The sequence below is a fragment of the Pelodiscus sinensis genome, chromosome 21 (genome assembly GCF_049634645.1).
Source record: "Pelodiscus sinensis isolate JC-2024 chromosome 21, ASM4963464v1, whole genome shotgun sequence".
NCBI lineage: Eukaryota > Metazoa > Chordata > Testudines > Trionychidae > Pelodiscus > Pelodiscus sinensis.
In genome coordinates this window covers 24,098,009-24,114,310 of record NC_134731.1, presented here as the reverse complement: position 1 = coordinate 24,114,310, position 16,302 = coordinate 24,098,009, and the positions used below count along the sequence as shown (strand labels likewise).

The following is a 16,302-nucleotide window of genomic DNA, read 5'->3' as shown; positions in this document are numbered from 1 at the left end:
ATCTTACCATGCAAGAAAGAGATCTCTGCAAATATCTTCTCAATGTGCAGTGGCAGTCTAAAAGCTAACAGAATACTGGGAATCATTAGGAAAGGAATCGATAAGACAGAAAATATCATTTTGCTGTCATGGCATGCTCACATCTTGAATACTGTATGCAGATCTGGTCATCCTATCTGAAAAAAAGATATATTGGATTGAAAAAGATATAGAGAAGAGCAACAGAAATGATTAGTGGTAAGGAATATCTTCCGTGTGAGGAGATATTAACTAGACTGGGTTTTTTCAGCTTGGAAAAGAAATGTCTAAAGGGTGGGAGATATGTTAGAGATCTAGAAAATTATGAATGGTGTGGGAAAAGAGAATAAGGAAATGTTATTTATTCCTTCACTAACAATACAAGAAGCTGATCCAATTAAATTTATAGGCAGCAGATTTAAAACAATTTATTTCTTCAGTCAACCTGTAGAAATCTTTTCCAGGGGATAGTGCAACAGCTTAAACTATAACAGTGTTCCAAAACATAAAAATTAATTTGAGGATAGGTCCATCAATGGCTACTAGCCAGAATGGACAGAGATGGTGTCCCTACTCTCTGTTTGCCAGAAGCTGATGGATCATGACAATTGCTTCTTCTGTTCATTCCTTCTGAAGCATCTGGCACTGGCCACTGTTGAAAGACAGGATACTGGGAAGATGGACCATTGGTCTGACCCAGTGAGGCCCTTCTGATGTTCTTGTATAGGACCCAGATATATCTGTACCCTGCTGTAAACCTCCCAGAGCTGAGGTAGAGCCCAGGATTCCTCACAGTGTATATTTCTCTATTTGTGCAATCTGGCCACAAGATGTCAGAACATGTTGTTATTAGAGCTGAGTGGGTCTAACATTTATTTAATTTTCTTTCTTAGATCCAGTGCTCCTGTCAGCTAATTTCTAAGTTATCTGCCAGAAAACTAGAGGGTTCCAGTGCCTTAGTAGCCCTTGGAAAGCGGTGGGGTATGTGTGGGGGGAGGGGGAAGAGGAGTGGATGGGGTCGGTCCCACCCCCAATTTACTGCTTGGCTTATACTGGCCATGCTCAGTAACATTGCTGAACCTGCTGTCCTCCGTCTGCATCCCCATCCCGCCATCATGGCATGCATTCCCCCCACCCACATATACCACCAAAATTTGAAATGGCGCTCCTCCTTGCTTCTTTGCTGAATCCTGTTCCTCATCCTGAGTAACATATTTCTGTGAAGGTAAGGAATGTGACAGCCTTCAAGTGGGGCGTGAGTGATAGCAGAAAATAGTCATTATACAATTTTTTCCTTTACTGATCACTGTGAATCTATGATCAATGTTTGCTAGTAAGAGAGGGTTAAGGTGAAGCCTCACAACGGTGTGATGGGGAGTGGAGGGTGGAAGAAACTGAGCATTGCCAGCTGATGAAAAGGAATGTATGGTTGTAGAGGATGGGTTGCTGGACAAATAATTTTGTATGTGCCACAGGAGAAGTCGAGGTTCAGTCTCCTCACTCTGCAGTGTGATTAAACACTTAAGCATCTTGGTTGTCTCCACAATCATGCGATCAGTGGCATTTTTCCTAGCTTTCCTTTCACTTTGCCATTTCTCCTCACTTTTCTGTGCTTCCATTGTGCTGTAGTTCAGGACCTCCTTCACAAGTTGCTCCCTTTTTTCTTCTTGGTCTCCTTAGGTGACAGAGTCTGTCAGCAGGAGGCGATTTGCATTGTCAAAATCTCATTGCAAAGTAGAATGTAACAAAAGAGGGGTTGTAACATTCCTGCTCATGGTTCAAACATTTCACTCAAAGCACCTTTTTCAACATGGCAGCAACTTTGCCCCTGATCCTTGCAAGATGCACCATCCCTGCAGGCATTGTAAATATGATGAGTTTGGGAGGAGGAGAAAGGAGCAATGGGGAGTGTGCATGGGGGCATAAGAAAATACAGTCCTGGCTTGTGCAGGAGGCTTGCACGGAAATAATTCTAGTGATGCCCCACTTGTCCACAGACTGCCATCACTCTTGCTGATCTCATTCATGAGGGTAAATAGGGAAATCTGGGCTCTGCTTCTGGATGCTAGCGGGGTCACCCCATTGCTTATGCAGCTCAACTATGTGCCACTTTGGTTCCTGCAGTACTTGAAGAATGGTATGGGAGAGTATTGAACCACCCAGGGAGATGGAAACACTGCTGCTCTGCCATGGAATCTGTTAGAGAACATTAATAAATACCTTAGGCAAGGTTTCCAGAACATCTCTCTGTGGGACTCAATTGACATCTTGTTGTGCATCAGCATCCTGCTTGGACATCTACCCATGGAGGGCTATGCCAGCTCTCAGAAACAAAGCCACCCTCCTACATTTGTGACCTTCTTCTCCCCTACTCTCCCCACCATCCCAAGCCAGAGCCATTTACCCTGCATCTCTTCCCTTGCTTCCTGCTCTCCATCAAGCTGCTGCTGAGACTCATTTGCCTCTGGACTTGAGAACTGTTCCCGGCTGTCCTCTATACTGGGCAAGCCCACTGTGAGCCACACATTCTCGCCTAGCTCTTTACCGCTCATCTGTAATTTCATCCTCTGGGTTAAGTCCTCTTTCTGCTGATGACGCAGTGCCTTCCGCAGTATCCACAGGTTTCTTAGCAGCGGACAGGGGTCCCACCCAGGATTGCATCCATCTCTTTATAAAAACTGCATTACTTGGGTGCAGCACTAGAACTATAGTTTGCCTCCCTCACCTTATGGCAGTGATCCCCAATCTTTTTCCCATGGAGGAACCCCTAAAATAATTTTTCATATCCCGAGGAACCCCTATCTATTGGCCAGAAAAAGTTGACAGCGGGGAGTGCAATTCAATTACTGCTAAATTATTGTCAAGAAAATTTATTTGTAAAGAGCTGTTATATATATGTCAGCTTACATTGTAAGAAAAAAAATCGTGCACACTTTTTATTTATTTATTCCGTGATTTCTTGCGGGACCCCTGACGATGGACTGCTGAACACCAGGTTTCCGCAGAACCCTGGTTGGGAAACACTGCCTTATGGTATGACTGCCTCAGCTCCTTTTTCTTTGCTCTGCGGTGCAGTGTGTCCCAGTCATCCCCCTTCTCACACAAGGATGGAGAAGTGTGGCTGTATGTGTCCCAGTTCCTATGGGACTGCACTGACTCCTCTACTCACACACTGAGAAGATCCAAGAGCTCTGATGGTCCAAGCAATAGTCAGTCTTGATCCACTGAGAAGATCCCATGAAAGCACTCCACACTGAGCCGCCCAGCAGAAAATGGAATTTAAAGTTCCCAAGGCTTAAGGAGGGGAGGGGCAGATTGCTGTTTACATGGCTGCAGGGCAGTGGAGTTTAAAGCACTGCCCAGAGTGGATACTTGACATTGTGGGAAACATACTGGAGTTTAATAAAGGCAAAACATAAAAAAGTCTTCTGTGGTACACACTGCGTGATTATCCTCAGTAAAGGAGGGGAAACAAAAAAAAAGTCCGTCATCGAGGTGGAAATTTTTTGTTGCCAAAACCGGGTGTTCTGCAGTGTTGCAGCGTGAATGCTTTCCGGGTAAACTTGCCAGTGTAGGCATGCTGTAAGAAACTGGATGTTGCTATGGTAACAAATGAAACTAGGATAGTAATCAGACTATTGAACCTTTGTAGTAGTCCACTTGCAGGTGATGAGTACAGTACTGTATAGTGCACCACTTTTTTTTTAAAAAGAGAAAAAGTGTTACAGTCAGTTGAAACCAAAAAGAACTACTAAGGATGAAGACAGAATGAACCGCCTGGCACATTTAATTTAGTCAGTGTGTTGAGTAAGAACCTCTTGTAGAAGAGACAGGCTGCCCACATTTTCAAGTACTTCCTTTGCCATACAAAATAGAAATTCATGTGAATTCACCATCCCGATTTGTGAATGCACCTCAAGGGATGCATGAGACCTATGCTTAATTTGTACTAGGGATGTTAAATTATCGGTTAATTGAATAGTTGAGTAACCTCATGAATTCTCATCAGTCTACTATTCCTATAGTCCCAGAGGTGGGGTTGGTAGCCAGTGAGCTCCTGGCCCCGCTCCCAAGGAGCAGTGCAAGGTGCCAGGCAGGAACTAGTCTATTAGGGGAGCCAGTTTAAAAACTAGCTCCCCTCTTGGACCGGCTGCCTGTTGCCCTGTGCTGCTGCCTCTGATACAGAGACAGCAATGCAGGATGGCAGTAGCCCCTGTCTAGGGGGCTCTGAGTTCCCGGTCCTGGCGTGAGATGGAACTGGGGCAGGCAGCCTCCCACCTTTAAATACAGAGCCACAGCAGGGGTAGATCTTGGACCCGTTGCAAGCCAGGACAGAACCAGTCTGCTGGCCAGCCTGCTAAAAAATTTACTGGTGGGGAGGGAGAGGGGGTAATGTGTGTAACCTATAGCATTAACCTATAAGTTTTTGCTTATTGGTTAATCAGTTAATTGACTATACTGTTACATCCCTAATTTGTACCAGGGTTGCACCTGCAGGGTTTGCAGTTCATACCCTAGCACTCCTCTTCTTGCTGTTTCAGTAACCCCCCCCCCCCCCAAAAAAAAAGTTGCTTGAGCAATAGCACCTTTTTTATTAACATATTAAGTTCTGCAAGAGCCGCTTGAAAAACTTGAGCCAAAATGACTGCCAAAGTTATACAAGAGGAGCAAGCTCATCAAGCAAATATTCTCGGACTGCCTTGGTTGTCCTGAGCTTTTCTTGAATCTGTTGTGCTTAAAGGAGACTTGCACATGATGGTTTATTATTTATGAAAGTACTTTTCTCTCGTGTTCGGCAGGAGTGAGTTACATCGGTGTATACAAAAAAATCTGTAACAGTCAAGCATAAAAAAATCCCTTTTCTTTACCCATTGCTTAGGTTTCAGTCTCATGATGTGATCATACCATGTGTTCTCCCATAGTACAGAGATTTTTCCCACACAAACAAAATAGATAAGTCCTAATAGTTCTAATGGTTATTATAAAGAATAAGCTCAAGCTTTGTATAAAATATTATGTTTATGAAAGGCATTACATCTTTTACTTTGCTGGCCAACTTTAAAATTTAATTGTATTTCAGTTTATAAAATATAAACATCTGTAGGTACCCAAGTATGTCCAAATAGGCTTTGAAATTGACACAGGTAGCTGAATGCCATGTAAATAAGTGTCAATCTTTGTTGCTACTGTTGGCATGCTGCGACTTTTTTTTCTGATGGCCTGAGTTAATGTCTTAGGATAAAGCTGTGGATTACAAGGAAGATTTTTTTCAAACAGAAAACCCTAGATCTTTAAATGTCTAGCCATCTTATTCTTAATATACATTTTAATCCAGATACTCAGGTTAACATTGGCTGGTTAGGAAGCTTGAGACAAACATGCTTACATGTAAAATCAAACTTACCCAAAAATTCTGTGTTGCATTTTTTTTAACTGACATTTTTCATTCTAATCACCTAAGGTGTATTGGTTAGTCATGATGTGTCATCCTATCATTTAAATATCTAATTCTTATAAAATGTCTTTGGAATAGGATAGGGGAAATATAAAGTGCATCAATGGCTTTTTTCCCTGGGGGAGGGGGGAGTGATTTTAATCTTGATTTAAAAAAAAAATGTTTGTTTCTACAATGTAATAAAGGATTTTCATTGTTTTTTAGCATCCAGGTCTGTAGCAATTTTATTTTTTGCTTTGCAGGGATAATGGCCCAAGCAGCAACGCCAGCGTTGTCCGTCCATGATGAAGACTCCTCTGAAAGTAGAATGGTGGTTACATTCCTCATGTCAGCCCTTGAGTCAATGGTTAGTGTTGCTAGTTACTTCAGTATGTTAGAATTAACGTTGCTTACATATAAAAACTAGGGATGTTACCTAGCAGTTAATAAGCTAATTGAGTAGTTGATGGAATTTCCAGGGACTACTTTATTAGTCAATAAGGAGTTTAGCTCCTGGGGGCTGCATGTGCTGGGTCCCCTGCTGTGGCTCTCCCTCGTCCCCCTTCCTCCTCTTGCTGCCTCTGATACTACCCAATTAGCAGCTTACATCCTTAATAAAAACTACAACTCTTTCTTAAATTTTGCATGCCACTTTCACTTACAGCTTTTATACTTTATGTAGACTGCATTATTCTAGAATATAACTGTAGAATACTAGAGTGAGCTGATGGGTTTTTTTTCCCTTGAAAAAATATACTCTCAGTTCAGTCTCTGTTCAAGCAAACCATGCTAATAACCACCATGGCTTTTGAATCCTAGTGGATACATGATCTGAACTGAGAAGTAGCAATGTTAGGCCTGGATTTTAAACAGCAATTGAGGGCAATTTGTAGTTCCAATTGGATTAAGTTTCTGTGGTGGTGATTGTGCTATGCTAGACTAGTGTATTCCTTCTTAGTATAAATGATGTAATTTGGTATCTCATAAATCATCTACATCATAAGACTAAATCAGTTTGAATGTTTACACAACAAGGATGTACCAATTTAACTTAAGCCTGATCTATACCAAAATTTAGGTCTACATAACTACATTTCACATCCTGCAGGATGTGGTTAGGTTGACAGCCCTCGCTGCAGACAAATTTCTTCCTTCAGCATAGCCGCTGCCTATGGAACAGGGAGGATTTACTATAGTAATGGAAAATCTCATTCTGTCACAGTAGTGCCTACTTCGTAGCAGCACAGCTGCAGTGCGTATACTATAGCCTTAACTTTAGTCAGTTTCTGAACAGATGTAGTTAAATTGGTACAAGGTAGATAGACAGCACCTAACTTCACTAATACTTCTAAAGTGTTTCTAATTTCTCAGATGAAAGGCACTATAGAAGTACAAAGTATCTGTTGCTTAATGGTTTGTGGCATGGATTCAGGTACAATTGCATTAACTGTATTTTTAACTGTTGTAGTTCAAAGCAGCCCTGTTTTTTCTTTTATAGTGTAAAGAACTTGCCAAGTCAAAGGCAGAAGTCGCTTGTATTGCTGTGTATGAAACAGATGTGTTTGTAGTTGGAACTGAGAGGGGAAGAGCTTTTGTCAATACACGGAAAGATTTTCAGAAGGATTTTGTTAAATACTGTAAGTTTATTTTTTTTAAATGACAAATACTTCAATATACATTATAGTACACTGAACCACATCTAACAAGTGTTGCAATGCTTTGGTCTTGTTAAAATTGACAATTATATTACGTAGAGCAGATTTTAAGAAAATTAGCTCTTTACATAAATCTGGTGTTTCACATTTGCTGTTTAATGCTAATTTAATTGTGTTAAACTTTGTCTACATTGAAAGTAGTGTTTTCTATCATTTTCTAATTCGGTTTTTAAAAAGTGTATTTTCTCTTAGTGTAGAAGACAGACTTTTAGGTAATCAACTAATTTTTAACTGACAGACATTCCCTTAATACTTCATGTGAATTCTTGTCTTCTGAAAGGATACATGAAGCTTTTGACATAAGTAGAAAACCATAGTTTATTCAATTGTGAAAAAGCTATAGGGAAGAAACTCTTAATTATTCTAAAAACACATTTATCCTGGTAAGAATGGGGTTGTCTGGCTTTAACTGTATCTGTTTTTAAACTACACTGGTCTAGGTAAATGGTACAACTTTTGTGTGCAGACAAGGTCTAACAAATGACAGACTGTGTCGTTCTAAAGCATAATGGCCTGTCTTTAAGCTTGCATTTCAAAGATCAGTCTGCCCATAAAGAAAGTGGTGTTTTTTTTGTTTTGTTTTGTTTTTTTGTGTGGGCCTTATTTTTTGGTTATTGAGGATTGTAGTTTTGCCTGGCTATATGGAGATTTTTTTTTTTTGTTAAACTAAAAATCATCCTCCACCCCATCTCCTTTAATTATTAAGTGTTGCTGACAGACATATTTCCCTCTTCCACCTCATGTGTCTCATATCCTGGGATCAACATATCTACAACAACACTGAAAACAGACCTATTTAGTCCATCACAGAAACCGTGAACATACTTGAAAAGTAGTTTTGCTGCTTTTGAAATTTCTGAGAGCTCATTGTTTCAGTGCCCATTCAGGGCAGGGCTCTCAATTGTTTAACTGTCATAGAGAATTATACAGCCACTATCAAAGTAATTATTCGGCTTGGTTTGCAGTGAAGTTACTGTTCTCTTGCAGTGGAAGTGGTTGTGATAGCAACTACAGCTTTATAACTTCATTGAAGAATCAGAGTAGTTGGGGCATTACTGATAAATGGCAGATACTAAGAATACGTGTAATAAACACTTGATGGCAAATTGGTTTGCTATGTATGACTTTTGTCATGATTGTCCTCTTTTGAAAAGTTTAATTTTCCACTTTGGAGAGAGAATGGCTTCTGTAGTTTGTACCTTCCTGTTCTGAAGGTGGAATAAAAGTGTATTATTGCTCCTTGTGCTGGTTAAGTCATGTAATTCTATTAATAAAACTTCCTGCTCACAATGGGCAGTTTCTGTTGCAGCAAGGCCACAAGGAGGATTAATCCTCACTGGATTTCTATTCCTATCCACTTCTTGGGGCAACATGAATCTGTTATTTTTGTATGTAATATATTAGCACTTGAGGTCCTGTTGTGCTATGGACTGTACATAGTTGGTTGGTTTTCAACCATTTTCCATTTGTGAACCCTAAAATGTTTTGAATGGAAGTGAATTCCCCTTTTGAAATTCAACCTGTGGCCTGCAGACCCCTACCATAAAAGTCATAGATTGAAAACTGACTGAATAGGCTTAAACTCTAAATGTTGCACATGCTTAGCATGGCATTTGATACATCACGAGGAGAAAGGTTGCTAGATTATAGGCTTCTGTGGTAATGACTAGTACGTGAATGTTGTGACAGACCCTTCCCCCCATGCTGCATGAAATTGTCCTATGTGTACAAATATGCATGAAGATGCTTTGGACAAAATACCTCATGTAATGTATCAATTTTAATGTCACAATCTGCTGGATCTGTATATCTTATTTTGGTGTATGTATCATTTTTGCATGTAAGGTTAGAAATATGGGATATAGAATAGCTTATGGTTTTAAACATGTAAATGACAACCATCAAGGGTGTTTCCAGTGCATGACACCTCAGTGTCTGGGTGATCCTGTAAACAGCTTCCTTTGTCCTTTAAGTCTAAGTAGTGGTTGATCTTAGGAAAGCATATGACCACCCCAACTAACAAGGTCTGACCATGGAAGGGGGAAAATGTAGAAACAAAGAATTCCTGCCCAAAAGGAAGTCTATTTAAGATGCAAAGTTTTCAGGCTCTTTGTCTTTGACTGGCCTGAGACACCCTAAGGGAGCTGGAGACCCCAGGAAGGAAAAGATTTTCTTTGGCTTGGAGGTTTTTTGTGTGAAATGAAAACAGTTTAGGTAAGTTTGCAATAAGCTTTAGTGTGTTAGAACTAGCTATGCATTTTATTTTAAATTTGTAATTTACTTTGCTCTGTCTGTTTTCACTTGCAGTCACTTAAATCCTACTGTTTGTACTTAATAAAATGACTTTTATTTACTATCAAGCCCAGTGTAAATAATTGTTACCCCGGGGAGCCATCAGTGTATACAGCCTCCTTACATTGTTAAAAGGGGCTTGCCTCAAAGCTTTATTTGGGGGTTGGTTTTCTAGATGCTGTGCCTGAAACTGAATTATTCTTAGAGCTGAAGTGATTCAGTGCCTACATTACTCTTCGGGGGGGGGGAGGGGGAGGAGGAAGGGAACAATGATTTCAGCTCTATACCTTGGCTGGGGAAGGCCAGGTTAGGATGGTGAGAAGCCCCAGAGACCAAGGAGGTGAGTGTCAGTGGTTTTGTCAGTACACCAGAAAGCAGCCCCAAAAGGGAGTCTTCTATGGCCGCACCCCGTCACAATCATGTACCCATGTATGCTGTTAACTGATGAGCGTGAACTCCTCCGTTAACCCTCATGGTTACACAACCAGCTTTTAAGCTGATTTTCCCACATGTGCCAATTCCTGCAGAGCCAGTCAGCCCCCCTCCCCCTATGCTGCTGCCTCCCAGAGAGGCACACATTCCTGTCTTGGCCCCCTGACCACCTTGCCACAGAATACATAAGCCACAAGGGGTTCTTCTCAATGGTGCTCCCTTGTGATCCACTCATGCCTGGTCGTTTCACCGACATCAGTGTGGGATGGTCAGGAAAGGTGCGTGACAGCCACACCTTTAGGAACTCCTGCCTCTTCAGAAAGTTGCGCATTGGAACTTTTTTCCCAGGCAGAAAAATGAGAATCGGAGAGGTGGAAATAGTAATTGTGATCCTTGGTGACCCAGCCTACCCCTTGTTCTCCTGGCTCATGAAGACATACATGGGCAACCTGGACCCTAGTAAGGAGCGGTTCAACTACAGGCTGAACAAGTGCAAAATGGTGGTTGAATGTGCTTTTGGATGTTTAAAGGGTAGGGTTAGGAGTCTTCTGACTAGATTGGACCTCAGTACATGCAACATTCCCTTTATGGTGTCAGCCTGTTGTGTGCTCCATAATTTTTGCGAGAGCAAGGGGGAAACTTATCTGCAGGGCTCGACGAACCGCGGCGAGCCCCGCTCACCAGCCGTGCTGTCCAGCGATCTGCGCAGGTTGCCCGATTTTTTTTATGGGGGACTTTTGATGTCGGGGTCTCTGATTTTTATTTTAGTGCTGACCTCACTAAATCCACTTACCAACTGTTACCATTAACAAGTTTGCTTTTGGATTTTTTCTTTATGCTTCATGGCAGTCTAGTTTGTAAACAAGTCAATCTAAGATTGTAAAATTATAAACATATCCAAACGTACGTCTAGACTACATGCCTCTGTCGCCAGAGGCATATAGATTAGGCTACCAGGCATAGGAAAATAAAGCGGTGTACCTGGGTGGTCGACAAATGCCTTTGATGTCGACCCCCGCGCGTCCAGACTACCGCGCTGAGCCGACAAACAGCTGATCAGCTGTTTGTCAGCTCAGCGCTGCAGCCATGTAAATTTAAATGAAGCGGCGATTATTTAAATCGCCGCTTTATTTTCCTATGCCTGTTAGCCTAATCTACATGCCTCTGTCGCCAGAGGCATGTAGTCTAGACGTACCCTAAGATTGAGGCACTGGAGAGTTCTTACATAATTGACCAGATCTAAAGAAAGACTCTTGACCCTGTTTGTTTGCTTGGCACCATATTGTTAATTGTTCAGTGTTTCTAATTTCCTATAATATTTGTGGAAACAATAATTCTTTGGTGCTAAGAATATTAAAATTGCAGTGTTTCATTGGCTGAAGCTTTATTAAACCTAATAGTATTTTCTTTATGGAGGCACTTTGGTTTGGAAGGAATGTAAAAGCAGACCAGAAGAAGGGATTTTTTTTTGGAGGGGGACAAGAATGAGACTGGTCAAATAACGTATCTAGTACTGTGTAAAAGTCAACTTAATTATTCCTAATGAGTTAACGTGTGTTCTAGCTTTAACTGTCCCCACAGATACTGATTTTAATTCCTGCCCCTCCCTCCATCACTTTTTTTCACTTCTCCATTTGAAAGAACTCTCTGCAGAGTCAGTTCCAATGTGGTACTATTGGTTCTTTGCACTTGCTTTTTCAGACATTGAGCTAATTTCACTCTCATACGGTTACAGAGATAGCAAGCAAAACGCTACTGTGCACTCTAGGGATATAAAATTGCAGTTACAGTCAAATGGTTAAACAAAATATTTAACTAGTTGACAGTTATCCCGTGGGCAGGGGGCTTCTCCAGCCAGGACTGCCGCTGCAGCACAGCCAACTGGGGTCCCGCCTGTCCCTGCCCGTGGCTAGGGCTGCAGGGCCGGCATTGCTGAGTTGCAGATGCAGACAGGACTACCAGGCTGGCATGGCCAGGGTCCAACCTGCCCCAGTAGGGCAGAAGCAAGGCTGCCTACTTCCCTGTCTAGGTTCCTGCCACCCAGGCTGGATAACTGGTTATTTATCCAGTAAGCCTAATGCTTAAATGGTAGCCAGTTAACTGGATAACTTTTTACATCCCTAGTGTACACACACTTCAAGCTTCATTGGTAGTAACAGCACTGAGCAGGCAGCTTGTGGGAAAGAAAGAAGAGTGCACATGAGCATGTGGGATATTAGTTGTCTTGGGTATATTCGAGGCCCTTCTGAACAAAATTAGAATAGCTGAAGAATCTTTACAAAATGTTTTTTAAAAAAGGGAAATGTCTTTTAAAGTCAGAACATATTTTACTAAAAAAAATGATTTTAGATCAACATGATCAGTGGTACAGTTCTTATACTAGCTCAGAACTCTTCCACCCTATTATGCCCAATAAAGCAACCTGATAAATGATAACCGAGGTTCAGTGTCTGCTGTCAAACTTCTGGCTAATCGGTGCTAACCATGTTACAATTTTTTTCGTCGTGAAACAAAACATTGCAATAATTGATTTCTACAGGGAGAATAATGCAGATTGTGATGAGGCGCCGACCTTGCTTCATTGAGTCCTGCACTTTCTGGGAGGTTATGATTGCCTAAGCTCACTGTGACCCTCAGTGTAGTCCTTCTCTATAGAGGCAAGCATCACAGCCTACTGAGCCATTTCCATCCAAGGCTAGCAAGGAGGGGTTGATGGGAGAACTCCCATGTGTTCTGTTGTCCCTTCAGGTTTAAAAAGAAAAGTTCAGCCTCCTGTCCTAACCATCTTGTCTCACCTCTCAGGAGGTGTCGTTATAGTGGCTTGGGGAGGGCTGGGGGGAACCTGATCCTGCCCTCTACTTTGGGCTCTAGCTCGGGGCAACAGCTATTGGCAGTTTTTCCTTCACTACTGGAGCTACTACACTTCACTGAGCCACTTTCTCTTGGCCTGCCTCTTACTTTCTCCCTCAGTGCCTCCTTCACCCTTACCTCAGGGTTCCCTTTCCAGTGGCCAGTTGATGTTTTATTATCCAGTTCTTTAGCAGTATTTCTGCTCCTCTCCCTGAGATTGACTAGAGCAGCAGTTCCCAACCTTTTCCAGACACTTCAGAGGGTAGCCAAGTTAGTCTGTTACAGAAAAAACAACAAATGGTGTCTTAGCACTTTATAGACTAACAAAACAGGACCCATTTTGACAATTCAGGAAGACTTGGTGACCCGGGGCAATTCAAAAAATGTGTTAATGGCTCCTTAAGAGCCACCTGGGGAGACACCAGCAACCCTTTTGAAATGTAATGATGGACCCATATTTGGGTCCCCGTCCATAGGTTGGGAAACTCTGGACTAGAGGGAGAACTTTTAAACAGTATGGGTGGGGCCTTAATTGGAGCCAGGTGTCCACATAAGCTTAAAGGCCTATCTGACTTTCTGCAGATTAATTAGAGTCAGAGAGCATGTTAACCTGGAGTAGCCTTTGTTCTGGACTATTCAGGGAATGGCTCAGAAAACTGTTTATGCAGTGACCAGTATATCTGCCGCCTTCTACTCTGCTTACCCCTCTTGCCTGGGTCTGCCACAAAACTCCTACCAGAATGTGTAACACAACTGTCTTCATAATAGGCTTGACAAAAGAACCAATCTTTGCTTGTCTCTAGTACCTGTAAAGTGCTATTGAACACTCAGATGAAATCACACCACAAAGATATCTTCATTTGGTTGACAAGGGAGATTTATAATTGCATTATCACTATTTAGGTTATAAGCTTAATGAGGCAGGGACAATGTTATTTTGGGGGGGGGGGTTATTTTAATAAAGTGTTTAAGCATGCAATTGATGCTTACCCAATACATTATTTCTTTTTCAATAACATAGTTTTTCACCTGAAAAAAAGACTGGTGCCCCTAACAATACTTTGAATGTCTAATAGTACCTTTTGATTCAAAGATACAGGAGCACACATTAGAAATGGTCATTAATCCCCACAGAACTTCACTGAAGTAGATAAGTATTATCACCCTTTTCTGTGCTTTGTGGTAGCAACTACAGTGTACTTGGTACTGTCTCCACACTGGAAGAAACAGCTCCAGGGGATTTAACATTTTAGCTTTAAGTGGGAGCTAGACAGTCCAGTTTCCCTTTGAGGAGATTTTTCAAAGATACTAAGAAGACAGATGACTTGGAAGGTAGAGGAGACATGTATAGTTCAAGTGTAGAATTTGCAGATTTGTATTCAATATACATCACCTATTCACATTCTATTCTTCAGTAGTTGCCCAACTTCGTGTAGGCAATCAGAGCTGGAAGAGACCACAAGAGGTCATCAAGTCTAGCTCCCTGCCCAAGGCAGGACCAATCCCAACTAAGTCAACCAAGGCAGGGCTTTGTCAAGCCAAGACTTAAAAACCTCCAGGGATGGAGATTCCACCACCTCCCTAGGGAACCCATTCCAGTGCTTCACCACCCTCCTAGTGAAATAGTTTTTCCTAATATCCAACCTAGACCTCTTCCACTGTACCTTGAGACCATTGCTCCTTGTTCTGCCATTCGTCACTAATGTGAACAGCCTTTCTCCATCCTCTTTGGAACCTCCCTTCAGTAGGTTGATGGCTGCTATCAAATCCCCCCTCACTCTTCTCTTATGCAGACTAAACAAACCCAAATCCCTTAGTATCTCCTCATAGGTCATGCGCTCCAGGGAAGATAATGGAGCAAGTAATTAAGGAAATCATATGCAAACACTTGGAAGGTAATAAAGTGATAGGGAATAGCCAGCATGGGTTTGTGAAGAACAAGTCATGCCAAACTAATCTGATAGCTTTCTTTGATAGGATAACGAGCCTTGTGGATAAGGGAGAAGCGGTGGATGTCATATACCTAGACTTTAGTAAGGCATTTGATACGGTCTCGCATGATATTCTTATTGATAAACTAGGCAAATATAACTTAGATAGGGCCACAATAAGGTGGGTGCATAATTGGCTGGATAAACGTAGTCAGAGAGTTGTTGTTAACGGTGCTAAATCCTGCTGGAAAGGGATAACAAGTGGAGTTCCGCAAGGGTCTGTTTTGGGACCCGTACTGTTCAATATCTTCATCAATGATGTAGATATTGGGATAGAGAGTACGCTTATTAAGTTTGCAGCTGATACCAAACTGGGTGGGGTTGCAACTTCTTTGGAGGATAGGGACATAATTCAAAATGACCTTAGCAAGTTAGAGAAATGGTCAGAGATAAACAGGATGAGGTTTAATAAAGAGAAATGCAAAGTGCTCCACTTAGGAAGGAACAATCAGTTCCATACATACAAGATGGGAAGCGACTGTCTAGGAAGGAGCATAGCGGAAAGGGATCTAGGGGTCATAGTGGACCACAAGTTGAATATGAGTCAACAGTGTGATGCTGTTGCAAAAAAGCAAATATGATTCTAGGTTGTATCAACAGGTGTGTTGTAAGCAAAACTCGTGAAGTCATTCTGCCGCTCTACTCTGCACTAGTTAGGCCTCAGCTGGAGTACTGTGTCCAGTTCTGGGCGCCACATTTCAAGAAAGATGTGGAGAAATTGGAAAGGGTACAGAGAAGAGCGACAAGAATGATTAAAGGTTTAGAGAACATGACCTATGAAGCCAGGCTTCATGAACTGGGCTTGTTTAGTTTGGAAAAAAGAAGATTAATGGGGGACATAATAGCGGTTTTCAAATATCTAAAAGGGTGTCAACAAGGAGGAAGGAGAAAACTTGTTCCTCTTGGTTTCTAAGGACAGGACAAGGAGTAATGGGCTTAAAGTGAAGCAGGGGAGATTTCGATTGGACATTAGGAAAAAATTCCTAACTGTCAGGGTGGTCAAATATTGGAATAAATTGCCAAGGGAGGTGGTGGAATCTCCCTCTCTGGAGATTTTTAAGAACAGGTTAGATAGACATCTGTCAGGGATGGTGTAGACGGAGCTTGGTCCTGCCTTGAGGGCGGGGGGCTGGACTCGATGACCTCTTGAGGTCCCTTCCAGTCCTATTATTCTATGATTCTATGAAAACTCTCTTTGCAGCCCCTGTACACACAGCTCCCTGGTTGCTGATTCACTGCTTCATAAAGCTCTGGCCTTCCTGATAGCCCTGCCCCCTGATTAAGGCTCAATCAAAGAGGCTTCTAGATTTCAAACCTTGATTATAAGCTCACAGCTTCCAGCTGCCAGCCATGGCACACATTCCTTGATAACTGTAGTAAGATGAAGGCCTAAAACATAAGCCCATGTAGCACAGGCCTGGCCTGAGGCCTAGCTAACAATGGACAAAATGTGGCTAACACAAAGCAAAGCTGTGAGCAAGAGCCAGGCCCCTCCTCAGAGAACTTGGCATGAACAGGGCTGAGAGTGTAAAACACTAATTGGTAATAGGCTCAGGTGTAGAACAGTAAT

At 42.0% G+C, this 16,302-nt stretch overlaps 1 protein-coding gene across 3 annotated transcripts in view; it reads left to right on the top strand.

Annotated features, from left to right (window-relative positions):
* The window catches only part of GTF2I (general transcription factor IIi), a 106,915-nt gene that overhangs the window by 16,241 nt on the left and 74,372 nt on the right, over positions 1–16,302 (top strand). For all 3 annotated transcript variants that reach the window (XM_075904293.1, XM_075904292.1, XM_075904294.1), the window contains exons 2-3: positions 5,716–5,819; positions 6,951–7,089. In XM_075904293.1, the coding sequence (XP_075760408.1) occupies positions 5,721–5,819; positions 6,951–7,089 (238 nt within the window). In that variant the 5' untranslated portion in view covers positions 5,716–5,720. The remainder of the gene's footprint in view (positions 1–5,715; positions 5,820–6,950; positions 7,090–16,302) is intronic.